Genomic DNA, 20656 nt, shown 5'->3' on the forward strand with positions numbered 1-20656 from the left:
TGCCTCCAAATTTCTAATGGAGGACCTTGTTTCATTCATGAAACTTAAGGTGGCCTTAGATAGATCAGAGACTATATTTTCTAAGCTAGAGGAGCTCTGCTCAGAAGTCTCTGTCTGTTGCTGAGAAGATGATGGGAAAGGCTTGCTATTGCTAAACCTGTTTCTTCCACCATTATTAAAGCCTTGTTGAGGTTTTTGTTGATCCTTCCATGAGAAATTTGGATGATTTCCCCATGAGGGGTTATAGGTGTTGCAAAAGGCTTCACCCATGTAATTTACCTCTGCCGTTGCAGGGTTTTCAGGATCATAAGCTTCTTCTTCAGAAGATGCTTCTTTAGTACTGTTGGATGCATTTTGCAATCCATTCAGACTCTGAGATATCATGTTGACTTGCTGAGTCAACATTTTGTTCTGAGCCAATATGGAATTCAGAGCATCAATTTCAAGAACTCTCCTCTTCTGAGGCATCCCATTACTCACAGGATTCCTCTCAGAGGTGTACATTAATTGGTTATTTTCAACCATGTCAATGAGTTCTTGAGCTTCTGCAGGCGTTTTCTTTAGATGAATGGATCCACCTGCAGAGTGGTCCAGTGACATCTTAAAGAACTCAGATAGACCATAATAGAATATATCCAAAATGGTCCACTCTGAAAGCATGTTAGCAGGACACTTTTTGGTCAACTATTTGTATCTTTCCCAAGCTTCATAGAGGGATTTACCATCTTTTTATTTGAAGGTCTGAACATCCACTCTAAGCTTGCTCAGCTTTTGAGGAGGAAAGAACTTAGCCAAGAAGGCCGTGACCAGCTTATCCCAGGAGTCCAGGCTATCTTTAGGTTGTGAGTCCAACCATATTCTAGCTCTGTCTCTTATAGCAAAAGGGAAAAGCATGAGCTTGTAGACTTTAGGATCTACTCCATTAGTCTTAACAGTCTCACAGATCTACAAGAACTCAGTTAAAAATTGGTAAGAATCTTCTGATGGAAGTCCATGAAACTTGCAGTTCTGTTGCATTAGAGCAACTAGTTGAGGTTTTAGCTCAAACTTGTTTGCTCCAATGGCAAGGATTGAGATGCTTCTTCCATCAAACTTGATTGAAAGGGACATCGTAAAAATGGTCTTGATGGGCTTTGGAGATGAATCTCTCCATCTCCCATGACTCGGAGGTGGAAGCTTTTGTCTTCCCTTTCCCTTTTCTAGAGGATTCTCCAGCCTTAGGTGCCATCAATGGTAATGGAAAAACAAAAAAGCTATGCTTTTACCACACCAAACATAGAATATTGCTCGCTCTCGAGCAAGAGATGAAAGAAGAGAAGAAGAAGAAGAAGAAAATATGGAGGAGAGGGGGAGAGGTGTATTCGGCCAAGAAGGAGAAGAGAGGTTTGTGTTGTGTGAAAATGAAGAAGAATGGAGGGGTTTATATAGTGAGGGTTGAGGGAGTAGGTTCGGCCATTTAGGGTGGGTTTGGGTGGGAAAGAAATTTGAATTTTGAAGGTAGATGAGGTTTATGGGGAATAGTGGATGGGTGTGAGTGGTGAATGGGGGTGATTGGGAAGGGAGATTAAGGTGATTGGTGAAGGGTTTTGGGGGAAGAGTGTTTATTGGAAAGAGAGGATGAATGTTGAGAAGAGGGGAGAATATGGTAGGTGGAGATCCTGTGGGATCCACAGATTCTGAGATGATCCTGTGGGGTCCACAGATCCTGAGGGGTCAAGGATTTACATCCCTGCACCAATTAGGCATGTAAAATGCCTTTCCATGCAATTCTGGCGTTTAAATGCCGAAGTGATGCATGTTTTGGGCGTTCAACGCCCATGTGCAGCATGTTTCTGGCGTTCAGTGCCAGCTCTCCTCAGGGTGCATTCCTGGCGTTTGAACGCCAGGATGTTGCTTGTTTCTGGCATTCAGCGCCAGATCCATGCTCTGTTCTGGCGTTGAACACCAGCCAGATGCTCCTTACTGGCGTTTAAACGCTAGGAAGTCCTTCCTCCAGGGTGTATTTTTCTTCTGCTGTTTTTGATTCTGTTTTTAATTTTAATATTTTTTTCGTGACTCCACATGATCATGAACCTAATAAAACATAAAAAAACAATAAAATAAAAAATAAAATTAGATAAATAAAAATTGGGTTGCCTCCCAATAAGCGCTTCTTTAATGTCAATAGCTTGACAGTGGGCTCTCATGGAGCCTCACAGGTGATCAGGTCAATGTTGTATAGTCCCAACACCAAACTTAGAGTTTGGTTGTGGCCTCCCAACACCAAACTTAGAGTTTGATTGTGGGGGCTCTGTTTGACTCTGTACTAAGAGAAGTTCTGCATGCTTACTCTCCCTTGTTATAGAAGGATAGCCGTGTGCCTTAAACACAAGGTAGTCCCCATTCAATTGAAGGACTAAGTCTCCTTTGTTAACATCTATCACAGCTTCTGCTGTGGCTAGGAAAGGTCTTCCAAGGATGATGCATTCATCCTCCTCCTTCCTAGTGTCTAAGATTATGAAATCAGCAGGAATGTAAAGGCCTTTAACCTTTACCAACACGTCCTCTACTAATCCATAAGCTTGTCTTACTGACTTCTCTGCCAATTGTAATGAGAATAAGGCAGGCTGTACCTCAATGATCTCCAGCTTCTCCATTACAGAAAGTGGCATAAGATTTATGCCTGACCCTAGGTCACACAGAGCTTTTTCAAAGGTCATGGTGCCTATGGTACAGGGTATTAAGAATTTCCCAGGATCTTGTTTCTTTTGAGGTAAAGTTTGCTGAACCCATGTATCAAGTTCACTAATGAGCAAGGGAGGTTCACCTTCCCAAGTCTCATTACCAAATAACTTGGCATTCAGCTTCATGATGGCTCCTAGATATTGAGCAACTTGCTCTCCAGTTACATCTTCATCCTCTTCAGAGGAAGAATAATCTTCAGAGCTCATGAATGGCAGAAGGAGATTTAATGGAATCTCTGTGGTCTCTATATGAGCCTCAGATTCCTTTGGATCCTCAATAGAGAACTCCTTCCTGCTTGAGAGACGTCCCATGAGATCTTCCTTATTGGGATTCGCGTCCTCTCCCTCCTCCTTGCATTCGGACATATTGATTATATCAATGGCCTTGCACTCTCTTTTTGGATTTTCTTCAGTATTGCCTGGGAGAGTACTAGGAGGAGTTTCAGTGATTTTCTTACTCAGCTGGCCTACTTGTGCCTCCAGATTTCGGATGGAGGATCTTGTTTCATTCATGAAACTTAAAGTGGCCTTAGACAGATCAGAGACTAAATTTGCTAAGTTAGAAGTATTCTGTTCATAATTCTCTGTCTGTTGCTGAGAAGATGATGTATAAGACTTGATATTGCTGAGCCTATTTCTTCCACTATTATTAAAGCCTTATTGAGGCTTTTGTTGATCCTTCCATGAGAAATTTGGATGATTTCTCTATGATGAATTATAGGTGTTTTCATAAGGTTCACCCATGTAATTTACCTTTGCCATTGCAGGGTTCTCAGGATCATAAGCTTCTTCATCAGAAGATGCTTCTTTAGTACTGTTGGATGCATTCTGCCATCCATTCAGACTTTGAGAAATTATGTTGACTTGCTGAGTAAACACTTTGTTCTGAGCCAATATGGTATTCAGAGCATCAATTTCAAGAACTTCCTTCCTCTGAGGCATCCCATTATTCACAGAATTCCTCTCAGAAGTATACATGAATTGGTTATTTGCAACCATGTCAATAAGTTCCTGACTTCTGCAGGCGTTTTCTTTAGGTGAATAGATCCACCTGCAGAGTGGTTGGTGCACGAAATTGTGATCATCAATGGTGCCATCAACATGGGACGCTCAATTGCAATCTCAACTCTTTATCACAACTTCGCACAACTAACCAGCAAGTGTACTGGGTCGTCCAAGTAATAAACCTTACGCGAGTAAGGGTCGATCCCACAGAGATTGTTGGTATGAAGCAAGCTATGGTCACCTTGTAAATCTTAGTCAGGCAAACTCAAATGGTTATGGATGATGTATGAATAAAACATAAAGATAGAGATAGAGATACTTATGTAATTCATTGGTGAGAATTTCAGATAAGCGTATGGAGATGCTTTGTCCCTTCCGTCTCTCTGCTTTCCTACTGTCTTCATCCAATCCTTCTTACTCCTTTCCATGGCAAGCTGTATGTAGGGTCTCACCGTTGTCAGTGGCTACCTCCCATCCTCTCAGTGAAAATGTTCTACGCACCCTGTCACAGCACGGCTAATCATCTGTCGGTTCTCAATCAGGTTGGAATAGAATCCAGTGATTCTTTTGCGTCTGTCACTAACGCCCAGCCTTCAGGAGTTTGAAGCTCGTCACAGTCATTCAATCATTGAATCCTACTCAGAATACCACAGACAAGGTTTAGACCTTCCGAATTCTCTTGAATGCCACCATCAATTCTAGCTTATACCACGAAGATTCCGATTAAGGGATCCAAGAGATAAACATTCAAGCCTTGTTTGCTTGTAGAACAGAAGTGGTTGTCAGGCACTCGTTCATAAGTGAGAATGATGATGAATGTCACATAATCATCACATTCATCATGTTCTTGGGTGCAAATGAATATCTTAGAACAAGAACAAGCCGAATTGAATAGAAGAACAATAGTAATTGCATTAATACTCGAGGTACAGCAGAGCTCCACACCTTAATCTATGGTGTGTAGAAACTCCACCGTTGAAAATACATAAGAACAAGGTCTAGGCATGGCCGAGAGGCCAGCCTCCCAATAATCTAAGAACTAGACGTCCAAAGATGATCTAAGGATCTAAAGTGATCAAAAGATGAAAATAAAATAGCAAAAAGGTCCTATTTATAGAGAACTAGTAGCTTAGGGTTTACAAAGATGAGTAAATGACATAAAAATCCACTTCCGGACCCACTTGGTGTGTGCTTGGGCTGAGCATTGAAGCATTTTCATGTAGAGACTTCTCTTGGAGTTAAACGCCAGCTTTTGTGCCAGTTTGGGCGTTTAACTCCCATTCTTGTGCCAGTTCCGGCGTTTAACGCCGGGCAGTTTTGAGCTGATTTGGAACGCCAGTTTGGGCCATCAAATCTTGGGCAAAGTATGCACTATTATACATTGCTGAAAAGCCCAGGATGTCTACTTTCTAAATCCGTTAAGAGCGCGCCAATTGGGCTTCTGTAGCTCCAGAAAATCCACTTTGAGTGCAGGGAGGTCAGAATCCAACAGCATCTGCAGTCCTTTTCAGCCTCTGAATCAGATTTTTGCTCGGGTCCCTCAAATTCAGCCAGAAAATACCTGAAATCACAGAAAAACACACAAACTCATAGTAAAGTCCAGAAAAGTGAATTTTAACTAAAAGCTAATAAAAATATACTAAAAACTAACTAAAACATACTAAAAACATACTAAAAACAATGCCAAAAAGCGTATAAATTATCCGCTCATCACAACACCAAACTTAAATTGTTGCTTGTCCCCAAGCAACTGAAAATCAAATAAGATAAAAAGAAGAGAATATGCAATGAATTCCAAAAACATCTATGAAGATCAGTATTAATTAGATGAGCGGGGCTTTTAGCTTTTTGCCTCTGAACAGTTTTGGCATCTCACTTTGAAATTCAGAATGATTTGCTTCTTTATGAACTCAGAATCTGGATAGTGTCATTGATTCTCCTAGTTAAGTATGATGATTCTTGAACACGGCTACTTATTGAGTCTTGGTCGTGGCTCAAAGCACTCTGTCTTCCAGTATTACCACCGGATACATACATGCCACAGACACATAATTGGGTGAACCTTTTCAGATTGTGACTTAGCTTTGCTAGAGTCCCTAATTAGAGGTGTCCAGGGTTCTTAAGCACACTCTTTTTGCCTTGGATCACAACTTTATTTCTTTCTTTTTCTCTCTCTCTTTTTTTTTTCGTTTTTTTTCTCCCTTTTTTTTCGTTTTTCTCCTTCTCTTTTTTTTTGTGTTCACTGCTTTTTCTTGCTTCAAGAATCATTTTTATGATTTTTCAGATCCTCAGTAACATGTCTCCTTTCATCATTCTTTCAAGAGCCAACATTCATGAACAACAAATTCAAAAGACATATGCACTGTTTAAGCATACATTCAGAAAACAAAAGTATTGCCACCACATCAAAATAATTAATCTGTTATAAAATTCAAAATTCATGCAATTCTTCTCTTTTTCAATTAAGAACATTTTTCATTTAAGAGAGGTGATGGATTCATAGGACATCCATAACTTTAAGGCATAAACACTAAGACACTAATGATCACAAGACACAAACATAGATAAACATAGGCATGATTTTTTTTTTCGAAAAACAGAAAAATAAAGAACAAGGAGATTAAAGAACGGGTCCACCTTAGTGATGGCGGCTTGTTCTTCCTCTTGAAGATCTTATGGAGTGCTTGAGCTCCTCAATGTCTCTTCCTTGCCTTTGTTGCTCCTCTCTCATGATTCTTTGATCTTCTCTAATTTCATGGAGGAGAATGGAATGTTCTTGGTGCTCCACCCTTAGTTGTCCCATGTTGGAACTCAATTCTCCTAGGGAGGTGTTCAGCTGCTCCCAATAGTTTTGTGGAGGAAAGTGCATCCCTTGAGGCATCTCAGGGATTTCATGATGAGTGGGATCTCTTGTTTGCTCCATCCTTTTCTTAGTGATGGGCTTGTCCTCATCAATGGAGATGTCTCCCTCAATGTCAATTCCAACTGAATAACAGAGGTGACAAATGAGATGAGGAAAGGCTAACCTTGCCAAGGTAGAGGACTTGTCCACCACCTTATAAAGTTCTTGGGCTATAACCTCATGAACTTCTACTTCTTTTCCAATCATGATGCTATGAATCATGATGGCCCGGTCTAGAGTAACTTCGGACCAATTGCTAGTGGGAATGATTGAGCGTTGGATAAACTCCAACCATCCCCTAGCCACAGGTTTGAGGTCATGCCTTCTCAGTTGAACCGGCTTCCCTCTTGAATCTCTCTTCCATTGGGCGCCCTCTTCACAGATGTCTATGAGGACTTGGTCCAACCTTTGATCAAAGTTGACCCTTCTAGTGTAAGGGTGTTCGTCTCCTTGCATCATGGGCAAGTTGAATGCCAACCTTACATTTTCTGGACTAAAATCTAAGTATTTCCCCCGAACCATTGTAAGCCAATTCTTTGGGTCCGGGTTCACACTTTGATCATGGTTCTTGGTGATCCATGCATTGGCATAGAACTCTTGAACCATTAAGATTCTGACTTGTTGAATGGGGTTGGTAAGAACTTCCCAACCTCTTCTTTGGATCTCATGTCGGATCTCCGGATATTCACTCTTTTTGAGTTTGAAAGGGACCTCGGGGATCACCTTTTTCATGGCCATAACTTCATAGAAGTGGTCTTGATGCACCCTTGAGATAAATCTCTCCATCTCCCATGACTCGGAGGAGGAGGCTTTTGCCTTCCCTTTCCTCTTTCTAGAGGTTTCTCCGACCTTGGATGCCATAAATGGTTATGGAAAAACAAAAAGCAATGCTTTTACCACACCAAACTTAAATGGTTTGCTCGTCCTCGAGCAAAAGAAGAAAGAAGAGAGTAGAAGAAGAAGAAATAGAGGAGATGGAGATGGCTTTATGGTTTGGCCACAGGGGGAGAAGTAGTGTTTAGGTTGTGTGAAAATGAAGAAGTGAAGATGGGTTTATCTATGGATAGGGAGAGGGTTAGGGTTCTGTTATGGGAGGGTGGGTTTGGGAGGGAAAGTGGTTTGAATTGGTATGGTGAGGTAGGTGAGGTTTTATGAAGGATGGATGTGAGTGGTGAAGAGAAAGATGGGATTTGATAGGTGAGGGGTTTTTGGGGAAGAGTGGTTGAGGTGATTGGTGAATGGGTGAAGAAGAAGAGAGAGGGTGGTGGGGTAGGTGGGGATCCTGTGGGGTCCACAGATCCTGAGGTGTCAAGAAAAAGTCATCCCTGCACCAAGTGGCGAGCAAAAAATGCCCTTCATGCCAATTCTAGCGTTAAACGCCGGGCTGGTGCCCATTTCTGGCATTTAACGCCAAGTTCTTGCCCATTTCTGACGTTTAACGCCAGTCTGGTGCCCCTTTCTGGCGTTAAACGCCCAGAATGGTGCCAGACTGGGCGTTAAACGCCCATTTGCTACCCTTACTGGCGTTTAAACGCCAGCAAGATCTTCCTCCAGGGTGTGCTATTTTTCTTTCTGTTTTTCATTCTGTTTTTGCTTTTTCAATTGATTTTGTGACTTCCCATGATCATTAACCTACAGAAAACATAAAATAACAAAAGAAAATAGATAAATATAATAAGATTGGGTTGCCTCCCAATAAGCACTTCTTTAATGTCATTAGCTTGACAGAGGGCTCTCATGGAGCCTCACAGATGCTCAGAGCAATGTTGGAACCTCCCAACACCTAACTTAGAGTTTGAATGTGGGGGTTCAACACCAAACTTAGAAGTTGGTTGTGGCCTCCCAACACCAAACTTAGAGTTTGACCGTGGGGGCTCTGTTTGACTCTGTTTTGAGAGAAGCTCTTCATGCTTCCTCTCCATGGTGACAGAGGGATATCCTTGAGCCTTAAACACAAAGGATTCTTCATTCACTTGAATGATCAATTCTCCTCTGTCCACATCAATCACAGCCTTTGCTGTGGCTAGGAAGGGTCTGCCAAGGATGATGGATTCATCCATGCACTTCCCAGTCTCTAGGACTATGAAATCAAAAGGGATGTAATGGTTTTCAACTTTCACCAAAACATCCTCTACAAGTCCATAAGCTTGTTTTCTTGAGTTATCTGCCATCTCTAGTGAAATTCTTGCAGCTTGTACCTCAAAGATCCCTAGCTTCTCCATTACAGAGAGAGGCATGAGGTTTACACTTGACCCTAAGTCACACAGAGCCTTCTTAAAGGTCATGGTGCCTATGGTACAAGGTATTGAAAACTTTCCAGGATCCTGTCTCTTTTGAGGTAATCTCTGCCTAGACAAGTCATCCAGTTCTTTGGTGAGCAAAGGGGGTTCATCCTCCCAAGTCTCATTACCAAATAACTTGTCATTTAGCTTTATGATTGCTCCAAGGTATTTAGCAACTTGCTCTTTAATGACATCTTCATCTTCTTCAGAGGAAGAATACTCATCAGAGCTCATGAATGGCAGAAGTAAATTCAATGGAATCTCTATGGTCTCAGTGTGAGCCTCAGATTCCCATGGTTCCTCATTAGGGAACTCATTGGAGGCCAGTGGACGTCCATTGAGGTCTTCCTCAGTGGCGTTCACTGCCTCTTCCTCCTCTCCTAATTCGGCCATGTTGATCATGTTAATGGCCTTGCATTCTCCTTTGGGATTCACTTCTGTATTGCTTGGAAGAGTACTAGGAGGAAGTTTAGTAATTTTCTTGCTCAGCTGACCCACTTGTGCCTCCAAATTCCTAATGGAGGACCTTGTTTCAGTCATGAAACTTTGAGTGGTTTTGATTAGATCAGAGACCATGGTTGCTAAGTCAGAGTAGCTCTGCTTAGAATTCTCTGTCTGATGCTAAGAAGATGATGGAAAAGGCTTGCCATTGCTAAACCTGTTTCTTCCACCATTATTATTGTTGAAACCTTGTTGAGGTCTCTATTGATCCTTCCATGAGAGATTTGGATGATTTCTCCATGAAGGATTATAGGTCTTTCCATAGGGTTCTCCCATGTAATTCACCTCTTCCATTGAAGGGTTCTCAGGATCATAAGCTTCTTCTTCAAATGAAGCGTCCTTAGTACTGCCTGGTGCAGCTTGCATTCCAGACAAACTTTGAGAAATCAAATTGACTTGCTGAGTCAATATCTTGTTCTGAGCCAGTATGGCATTCAGAGTATCAATCTCAAGAACTCCTTTCTTCTGATTAGTCCCATTGTTCACAGGATTCCTTTCAGAAGTGTACATGAATTGGTTATTTGCAACCATTTCAATTAGTTCTTGAGCTTCTGTAGGTGTCTTCTTCAGACAAAGAGATCCTCCAGTAGAGCTATCCAAAGACATCTTGGACAGTTTAGACAGACCATCATAGAAAATACCTATGATGCTCCATTCAGAAAGCATATCAGAGGGACACTTTCTGATTAATTTTTTGTATCTTTCCCAAGCTTTATAGAGGGACTCTCCTTCCTTCTGTCTGAAGGTTTGGACTTCCACTCTAAGCTTACTCAATTTTTGAGGTGGAAAGAACTTTGCCAAGAAGGCATTGACTAGCTTTTCCCAAGAGTTCAGGCTTTCTTTAGGTTGTGAGTCTAACCATATCCTAGCTCTGTCTCTTACAGCAAAAGGGAATAGCATAAGTCTGTAGACCTCAGGGTCAACCCCATTGGTCTTGACAATGTCACAGATTTGCAAGAATTCAGCTAAAAACTAATGACGATCTTCCAATGGAAGTCCATGGAACTTGCAATTCTGTTGCATTAGAGAAACTAATTGAGGCTTAAGCTCAAAGTTGTTTGCTCCAATGGCAGAGATAGAGATGCTTCTCCCATAGAAGTCGGGAGTAGGTGCAGTAAAGTCACCCAGCATCTTCCTTGCATTGTTGGCATTGTTGTTGTTTTTGGCTGCCATGTCTTCTTCTTTGAAGATTTCTGTTAAGTCCTCTATAGAGAGTTGTGCCTTAGCTTCCCTTAGCTTTCGCTTCAAGGTCCTTTCAGGTTCAGGGTCAGCCTCAACAAGAATGCTTTTGTCTTTGCTCCTGCTCATATGAAAGAGAAGAGAACAAGAAAATATGGAATCCTCTATGTCACAGTATAGAGATTCCTTGAGGTGTCAGAGGAAAAGAAAAATAGAAGGAAGAAGTATAGAATTCGAACTTATCAAGAAAGATGGAGTTCGAATTGTGCATTAAGGAATAGTGTTAGTCCATAAATAGAAGGATGTGAGAAGAGGGGAAGAAATTTTCGAAAATAATTTAAAAAGATTTTAAAAACATTTTGAAAAACTTTAATTGATTTTCGAAAACCAAGAGTGGAAAAGAAATCAAGTGATTTTTGAAAAAGATTTTGAAATTAGAAATAAAAAAGATATGATTGAAAACTATTTTGAAAAAGATGTGATTAAAAAGATATGATTGAAAAGTTATGGTTTTAAAAAGATATGATTGAAAAGATATGATTTGAAAAACATTTTAAAAAGATTAGATTTTAAAAATTAATGACTTGGCTAACAAGAAAAGATATGATTCAAACATTAAACCTTTCTCAACAGAAAAGGCAACATACTTGAAATGTTGAATCAAATCATTAATTGATAGCAAGTATTTTTGAAAATGGAAAGAAATTGATTTTGAAAAAGATTTGATTGAAAAGATATGATTTGAAAAAGATTTGATTTTGAAAAATATTGAAAACTTGAAAAAATTTGAATTAAAAACAGAATCTTCCCTCTTGTGCCATCCTGGCGTTAAACGCCCAGAATGGTGCACATTCTGGCGTTTAACGCCCAAAGCACTACCCTTTTGGGGGTTAAACGCCCAGCCAGGCACCCTGGCTGGCGTTTAAACGCCAGTTTGCCTTCTTCACTGGGCGTTTTGAACGTCCAGCTTTTTCTGTGTAATTCCTCTGCTGTATGTTCTGAATCTTCAATTCTCTGTATTATTGACTTGAAAAGACACAAATTAAAAATATTTTTGGATTTTTAATGATGAGGAATAATCAAAAATGCAACTGAAATCAAATAACAATGCATGCAAGACATCAAACTTAGCAGTTTGTATACTACTGACACTAACAAGTTAAGAGTGCATATGATAAACAACAAAACACTCAAGATAAGAGAATTTAAAGATCAGAGCAAGTAAATCATCAAGAACAACTTGAAGATTACTGAAGACCATGAATGAATGCAATAAGAACAGAAACATGCAATTGACACCAAACTTAACATGAGACACTAGACTTATCAAGAAACATGCAATATTTTTGGTTTTTATGATTTTGTAAATTTTTTTTGTTTTTTTTGAAAATTAAGTGGAGAATAAAATAAAGGTATCAAAATTCTTAATGAGAATTCCAGGAATCATGCAATGTTAGTCTAAAGCTTTAGTCTAAAGGAATTAGACATGGCTAGCCAAGCTTCAGCAGGACATTGCATTCAAGAGCTAAATTGATGAGAATCAATCAGCTTTGGTGATGATAAGAACATCACCTTGAAACACTAGAATTCATTCTTAAGAACTCTGAAGATAAATACCTAATCTAAGCAATAAGATGAACCGTCAGTTGTCCAAACTCGAACAATCCCCGGCAACGGCGCCAAAAACTTGGTGCTGTTGCCGGATCAGAAATTTGGCACTGATGTTACTGGACCAAAAGCTTGCCAAAAACTCGAACAATCCCCGTCAACGGCGCCAAAAACTTGGTGCACGAAATTGTGATCATCAATGGCGCCATCAACATAGTACACTCAATTGCAATCTCAACTTTTTATCACAACTTCACACAACTAACCAGCAAGTGTACTGGGTCGTCCAAGTAATAAACCTTACACGAGTAAGGGTCGATCCCACAGAGATTGTTGGTATGAAGCAAGCTATGGTCACCTTGTAAATCTTAGTCAGGCAAACTCAAATGGTTATGGATGATGTATGAATAAAACATAAAGATAGAGATAGTGATACTTATGTAATTCATTGGTGAGAATTTCAGATAAGCGTATGGAGATGCTTTGTCCCTTCTGTCTCTCTGCTTTCCTACTGTCTTCATCCAATCCTTCTTACTCCTTTCCATGGCAAGCTGTATGTAGGGTCTCACCGTTGTCAGTGGCTACCTCCCATCCTCTCAGTGAAAATGTTCTGCGCACCCTGTCACGGCACGGCTAATCATCTGTCGGTTCTCAATCAGGTTGGAATAGAATCCAGTGATTCTTTTGCGTCTGTCACTAACGCCCAGCCTTCAGGAGTTTGAAGCTCGTCACAGTCATTCAATCATTGAATCCTACTCAGAATACCACAGACAAGGTTTAGACCTTCCAGATTCTCTTGAATGCCGCCATCAATTCTAGCTTATACCACGAAGATTCTGATTAAGGGATCCAAGAGATAAACATTCAAGCCTTGTTTGCTTGTAGAACAGAAGTGGTGGTCAGGCACTCGTTCATAAGTGAGAATGATGATGAGTGTCACATAATCATCACATTCATCATGTTCTTGGGTGTAAATGAATATCTTAGAACAAGAACAAGCCGAATTGAATAGAAGAACAATAGTAATTGCATTAATACTCGAGGTACAGCAGAGCTCCACACCTTAATCTATGGTGTGTAGAAACTCCACCGTTGAAAATACATAAGAACAAGGTCTAGGCATGGCCGAGAGGCCAGCCTCCCAATAATCTAAGAACTAGACGTCCAAAGATGATCTAAGGATCTAAAGTGATCAAAAGATGAAAATAAAATAGCAAAAAGGTCCTATTTATAGAGAACTAGTAGCTTAGGGTTTACAAAGATGAGTAAATGACATAAAAATCCACTTCCGGGCCCACTTGGTGTGTGCTTGGGCTGAGCATTGAAGATTTTTGTGTAGAGACTTCTCTTGGAGTTAAACGCCAGCTTTTGTGCCAGTTTGGGCGTTTAACTCCCATTCTTGTGCCAGTTCCGGCGTTTAACGCCGGGCAGTTTTGAGCTGATTTGGAACGCTGATTTGGGCCATCAAATCTTGGGAAAAGTATGCACTATTATACATTGCTGGAAAGCCCAGGATGTCTACTTTTCAACGCCGTTGAAAGTGCGCCAATTGGGCTTCTGTAGCTCCAGAAAATCCACTTTGAGTGCAGGGAGGTCAGAATCCAACAACATCTGCAGTCCTTTTCAGCCTCTGAATCAGATTTTTGCTCAGGTCCCTCAATTTCAGCCAGAAAATACCTGAAATCATAGAAAAACACACAAACTCATAGTAAAGTCCAGAAAAGTGAATTTTAACTAAAAGCTAATAAAAATATACTAAAAAGTAACTAAAACATACTAAAAACATACTAAAAACAATGCCAAAAAGCGTATAAATTATCCGCTCATCAGTGGTCCAGTGACATCTTGGAAAACTCAGATAGACCATAATAGAATATATCTAATATGGTCCACTCTGAAAACATGTCAGAAGGACACTTTTTGGTCATCTGCTTGTATCTTTTCCAAGCTTCATAGAGGCACTACAAGAAAAATACCCATTCAGCCACACTTTTTTTAAGCTACATTTGAAAAGCGTAGCCTATTCTATGAATAGGCGCTTTTCCTATTCTATGAATAGGCTACGCTTTTCTCCGTGTTGCCTTTTTATAAGAGAAAAGGATACACAATTGTGGCATCATTTAAAAAGTGTAGCCTTAGGTATTATAGAAATCACTTATAAAGCGTAGCCGTAGGTTGATATCTATAGGTTCACTTTTCGTATCAAAGGAGACGCTTTTAGACGGTAGCCTATTTATTAAGTTTTGGATGCATTTTAAAAGTGATGCCTAATGTATCTAGTGCAAAAAAATTTAACACAACTCACAAACACTTAGTAATTTTTTGTTTCCTTTTCACCAAATCACATACTACACTCTCTCCCTCACTTACCCTCTTTGCGTGGTGCCCTAACCTTGAATCAAAACCCATCTCACCTCTCTCTTCTCTCGCCACTCTGTCCCTCAAGCCCGTCACCGGCTCCTCAAGCTTTGGTCGCCCCCTCAAGCTCGTCGCCGCTCAAGCTTTGGTCGCCCCCTCAAGCTCGTCGCCCCCTCAAGCTTGTCACGGCCTCAAGCTCTGTCGCCGCCTTAAGCTCGTCGCTGCCTCAAGCTCACGTCGCCGCCTCAAGCTCGTCGCCGCCTTAAGCTCGTCGCCGCCTCGAGCTCGCGTCGCCGCTTCAAGGTCATCGCCGCTCAAGCTCTGTCGCGCTCTATCATAGTTCGTAAGCTCGCCTTCCTGCTTCGGCCATCAACGCTTCCTCGGCCCTGAGTCTGGGTTTAGGGTTTCAGCTTCGGCTCGGGTCTTCCATCAACGCTTGCTTCGTCTCTCTGCCTATGTGAGTTTCATCTTCAGCCCTGTTATTTCTCTTTCAATTTTATTACTGTAAATTATTAGTACATCTTGAATTTATTGCTCAAAGTTGAGTTTGTTGCTAAAATTATGATTTAGCTAATGTTAATCTACTGTAAATCATATTTGGAGAATTGAAGGTTTTTTGTTGCTGCCTGAAAGTTATCATAGTTTAAGTTTTTGTTGCTGCCTGAAAGTTATCATAGTTATCATAGCTGAAGTTGTTGCTAGAATTCTAGAAGTAGAATTTGTTGTCAGCTGTAAGTTGAATTTGATGCTGAACATATCATAAATGTGGTTGTTGCTGGAAGTAGAATTTGTTGCTGGATAATTGAGCTGAGTTGAATTTGTTACTGATCTTTGTTGTTGTTGTGTTGAATTTGTTCTGATTAGGGGAGGTTTTGCGATTATTTGTTTTTTAATTAAGAAGCATCATGTTCTATTTTTAATTTGTTTTTGGTTTTGATGTTTCCCAATTATTCTTCATTATCAAGGGAAAAACTAATTGATTTATGGAGTAGTTTATTTTATTTGATTTTAATTTTTCCATTCTTTTTATCTGGTGGTGTTTCAAATGAGAAATTAGTTTGTTCTATGTTATGGTGGTTGAATTCGATGGACTTTTATTGGAACTCTGTTTCATTGATGATGGATTATTCTAAAGAAGTGGCATTTGGTCATTACAAGGTGCTGCTCTTGCTATATTCTATTATTCTATTACTTCATCATCTCTGCGAGCGCAACCTTACTTGCCGCTTTCTGCTCTGGCTCCCTTCGTCTCAGGTAAGCTTCTATTTTTCCTCTTCCCTTGTTTTTTGCCTGATTATATGTTGAATAGTGAAACATTACTTGTAATGCGGTGGTTTATGTATTGACTATACTCTTGTGTGAAACCATTTTGAGAAAATTGATTTCTAATGTTTTGTTTTGTTACTTATTTGTTTGATAAGAATATCCCTGGATCAAAGATGTAAAAAGTAATGCAGGTTATATTTTGTTTCTAATGTCTTCTTTTGATTCTTGTGTTTATGTTTTCTTTTTGGTATTTTTTATGAGCTTTGATTTATTTTTAGTGCCAATAGTCTTATATTTTTCAAGTTTTAAAATCTCAGTCGCGGTAAAGATTGACATCAGGGTAGGTTAAAAAGTGCAGTGGAGACAATACTTTCTTCCTCCTTGTTCTTTAAGTCCAGAACAAAAGTTTAGGCACTGCAAATTAGGTTTTGAAGGTATATAGTGACCTTATGGGATTTGTTTTTGGTGATGATCAATCACTTTAATTCTATATATGCTCACATGACTTCAATTCAGAAAATAAATCCAATAGAGATTGCACTGGAATTGGATATTAATGTTGCTTGTGTTGATAGAATTGCTTGCTTCGATGATATTTTTCTCTTAGTGCACATTATGGAGCATGAATTAATTGTTAAACACTTTTAGGTTGAATTCTAAGCTTGATTTAGCAGATCACTACATGAAGCTTGGTTTGGGATTTAAAATCTTGACTTAAATTTATTTTTGTTTGCTTTTTTTGGCAATGGTTATTGTTATCAGTGCAAGATGATGATTTTTAAGAGGAATGACTTGACTTTTACTGTGATATCACGTACTGCAATTTTGAAAAGGCTTTTGATGAAGTTATTTTTCCAAAGGGGGAACCTAATGCTGTTTCTATTAGTAAGAGAGATGTCAAGCTTTTACAGCCAGAGACATTCATTAATGATACTATCATTGACTTTTATATTAAGCATGATAATAGAAGTTATAATGTTGCTATAATTTTAATGAGTATGTACTACTTGTATTATTCAAAAATTGGTTTTCTCCCCCTTTCTCTGTCATTTGTACATGCATATGTGTTATCTCCGTATCTCATCAATTACCTAGGAAAGGAAGGAGGGCAAATCTTTGTAAGAGTGAGCAATATGTATGCCAGTGTTGTAATTTTTGCAACTTCAATAATATACTTTTTCAATAGCTTCTTCTTTCAGAAGCTTGCTGATTTAGACAGAGATCCATCAAGTGCTTGTGACGGTAAAGCAGCATTTGAACTTATTTATATATTTAATTGGCATCTTTTAGATGGTTGGGATTTTCTAGGTCCTGTCAGAGTTCTATGCATTCACTAAATTTTCTATGATATGCGACAAATTTGAGTTGAGTTGAGATTTAAGAATATGTGACTGCAATGGGAACTTATGCAGATTGAAGGATACTGGGAATATAACAAGTTCTATGAAGAAGGAGTTTACAACTGTGCTGGGTGTGCAACTCCTCTTTACAAGTCTTCCACTAAATTTGACTCTGGTTATGGTTGGCCTGTTTTCTTTGAGGGTTTACTTGGTGCCATCAATCGCTCAGTGAGTTCTTTTTCTTATTCAATATTTGGATATTCATCTCTCTTTTTTTTTCCTTTGCTAACATTGATTGAATAAACCACTTTCAGCCAGACCCATATAGGAGGAGGACTGAGATAACTTGTGCAGCATGTGGTGACCATTTGGGTCATGTTTTCAAAGGAGAGGGGTTCAAGACACCCACTGATGAACGCCATTGTGTTAATAGTGTTTCCGTTAAGTTTATTCCAGCTAATTCTGCTGCTTAACCATTATGGCCTATATGTTGAAAATTGAGAGAGCCTTGTGTTTCCTTTCTCATTTGTTCTTCCATTTGATAGGTTGATGCTGAGAGAGCCTATCATCGAAATGCCCTTGTCATTCTAGAGAAACTGTATACTGAGGTTAGCCCTTGTAGCTTGAACTACAAAAATGAGAGTCAAGATTCAAGAACTATGTTTGAAGAGAGATTTTATACTTTTACCAAAACTTACCATTATATATATATATATAGTTTCACTGTCTTTTTATTTAGTAGCTTTTGGGAGTGGATGCATGAGTAGATATTGCGAAATATGGTATGACGGTATGACCATCTTTTTCTTACTCCTTGTATTGCTATGCACTAGAGAGATTGTAACTGAAACTGGGTAAAAGAAAGTACTGATCAGGTTAATGATCTCTATTTCTATAGTTATAATATTGGCTACTGAATTGGATAGACTAATTTTGTACAAACAGTTTTGTCAGGTTAATGATCTCTGCAGTTATTATTTTTATTATTGCTATTGAAGCTTTTTCTGCTCAACTCATCAGGTAAAAAATTCTGGAACTTATTCCATATGCAACCTATGCGTGACCAGAAGGTATAACTTATCATAATCAAGTGAAGAAGTTAGCTCTTTTAATATTTTGCCACACAAATTTTGTTTTGGATGGATAAGCACTTTTTTTTTACTCGGTTCAACAGAGAGAAGTACAGTATTTTATTGGTGTTCAACTCGACGATAGCCAACATGTGGAGCCTCTTCACAACTACATCATAGAAAATACTGCAAAAGAAGGAGAACAACTGGTTTGGACTCTATTCAAGTGCTTCATTAATTTACCATATACTGAGTCTCAAATCATTAAACTCTATTAACATCATTACACATTCAACTTATGCCAAATATTGAAGTCTCCAAAACCTAAAAATGGTGACTTCCATTAAAATTTATGTAACCTTGGTTTTGTAGATCCTGGACAGTGGAGAACATGTTTTGTAGATCCTTGGTTTTGATGACAAATTTCTGCATGTTCACTATGGTAAGAAAAAGAATTGTTTGTTATTTTTTTGGTTTCTAATCTTAATTTTGTAATGTTTATAGTGCTGAAAAAAGATGAGACACTTTGCTACTATGTGCAAGAATGTAAAAAATAGGATGTCTTGTGTCATCAAATTTTGTCACAAGTGCCTCTTAAACAGGTTAGTTTCAGTTTGAAAAAATTAGTTATAAGTAGAAAGGTAGAGTAACAAATATCTTTGGTTGTGTTAAATTAGATATGGAGAGACTAGAGAGAAGGCAGAAGAAGTGATGTAGCAAGAAGAATAGATTTGTATGTGATATTGAATGAGGAATGAACCAAAACATGTTGATAAATACATTTATCAAGGATTAGTGTAAGGACCAAGTTTCTTATGTAATGTGTATCAATTTTCTTTTTTTTTATATGGAATGTCCATAGAGTTTAAGTGTTATAAGATTGTTTTTTTTCTTTTCTCATAGTACGATCTCATTTTATTTGCATTACAAAGTAAACGTGTACAATGATTATTGATTAGTGAAAGAGGCTATAAAGATTTCATTTCGTGAATTTGTGAATTTGATGAAATATTTCATGTTGTAGTAATTAATTTTAGTGATAGTATATTTTAATGAATTTAATAATGAAATATATTTTGTTGAAAGATTATTTTTATTATTTAAAGAAATTATTTAGTATAATTATATATTTATTTTTATTTTATAATATTCAACTCAGTTAAATAAAAATGCAGAATTATTATACATTATGTTGTATTAATATATATATATATATATATATATATATATATATATATATATATATATATATATATACAAAAAAAGAGACCTAAGGCTACACTTATATACAGTAGCTATAGTATACCAAAAAAAAAATAGGGACCTAAGGCTACGCTTATAAAAAGTAGCTATGGTATACAATGGGGCTACGCTTTATAAGTGATGCAGTAGCGTTGAAAAGCGTAGTCTATTCTGGAAGAATGAAAGCTGAAAAGCGTACCCTTTGGTCCTGAACAGCATCACTTGAAAAGCGTAGCCTATTCCCAAACGCCAAAAGCGTAGCCCTTGGTGCAGAAAAGCGTAGCCTTTGAGAATAGGCAACGGCCGAATAGGAATCACCCCAAAAAGCGTAGCTGTAGCCCAAAAAGCGTAGCCGTAGCCTAAGGCATCATTTTTTTTCACTTTTAACTACACTTTTTAAGTGTACCTGAATGGGTGCTTTTCTTGTAGTGAGGGATTCACCATCTTTTTGCTTGAAGGTCTGAACACCCACTCTAAGCTTGCTCAGCTTTTGAGGAGGAAAGAATTTATCCAAGAAGGCCGTGAGCAGCTTATCCCAAGAGTCCAGGCTATCTTTAGGTTGTGAGTCCAACCATGTTCTAGCTCTGTCTCTTACAACAAAAGGGAAAAGCATGAGCCTGTAGACTTCAGGATCTACTCCATTCGTCTTAACAGTCTCACAAATTTGCAAGAATTCAGTTAAAAACTGGTAAGGATCTTTAGATGGAAGTCCATGAAACTTGCAGTTCTGTTGCATTAGAGCAACTAATTGAGGTTTCAACTCAAAATTGTTTGCTCCAATGGCAGGAATTGAGATGCTTCTCTTGTTCGAAAATTTCAGAAAGGTTGCCTCTGGATTATTGTTGTTGGGTTCGGCTGCCATCTCCTTCTCTTGTTCGAAAATTTCAGAAAGGTTGCCTCTGGATTGTTGTAATTTAGCTTCTCTTAGTTTCCTTTTCAGAGTCCTTTCAGGTTCAGGATCAGCTTCAACAAGAGTGCTTTTTTCCTTGTTCCTGCTCATATGAAAGAGAAGAGAATAAGAAAAGAAGAGGAATCCTCTATGTCACAGTAAAGAGGATCCTTATTATTAGTAGAAGAAGAAAAGAATAAAGAAGGGAGAATCCAAACACAAGGGTAAGGATAAAGGCAGTGATTGGAGATGAAGAGAGGTGAAGAGAAGTGTTAGTAAATGAATAAATAA

At 38.7% G+C, this 20656-nt stretch overlaps 1 protein-coding gene across 9 annotated transcripts; it reads left to right on the forward strand.

Annotated features, from left to right (window-relative positions):
- The first annotated feature begins 14510 nt into the window (after window positions 1-14510).
- LOC112696555 (peptide methionine sulfoxide reductase B5-like) lies at window positions 14511-19455 on the forward strand. 9 transcript variants are annotated; one of them, XR_011862288.1, is made up of 8 exons: window positions 14511-15015; window positions 15717-17392; window positions 17479-17772; window positions 17907-17946; window positions 18185-18234; window positions 18339-18443; window positions 18607-18676; window positions 18912-19455. XR_011862288.1 is itself a non-coding variant. In XM_072196951.1 (5 exons), exons 2-5 carry the CDS (start codon window positions 17231-17233, stop codon window positions 17901-17903), a joined length of 372 nt encoding a protein of 123 aa, XP_072053052.1. In that variant the 5' UTR covers window positions 14511-15015; window positions 15717-17230; the 3' UTR covers window positions 17904-17949. The 9 variants fall into 9 exon arrangements, 3 of the variants coding, with proteins under 3 accessions (XP_072053052.1, XP_072053054.1, XP_072053053.1); XR_003150764.3 differs by having other exon boundaries at window positions 17479-17604; window positions 17710-17772; window positions 17904-17946; window positions 18339-18676; XR_003150765.3 differs by having other exon boundaries at window positions 17479-17604; window positions 17710-17772; window positions 18339-18676.
- Window positions 19456-20656: the final 1201 nt, after the last annotated feature.

This window comes from Arachis hypogaea, chromosome 6, assembly GCF_003086295.3.
Source record: "Arachis hypogaea cultivar Tifrunner chromosome 6, arahy.Tifrunner.gnm2.J5K5, whole genome shotgun sequence".
Lineage (NCBI taxonomy): Eukaryota > Viridiplantae > Streptophyta > Magnoliopsida > Fabales > Fabaceae > Arachis > Arachis hypogaea.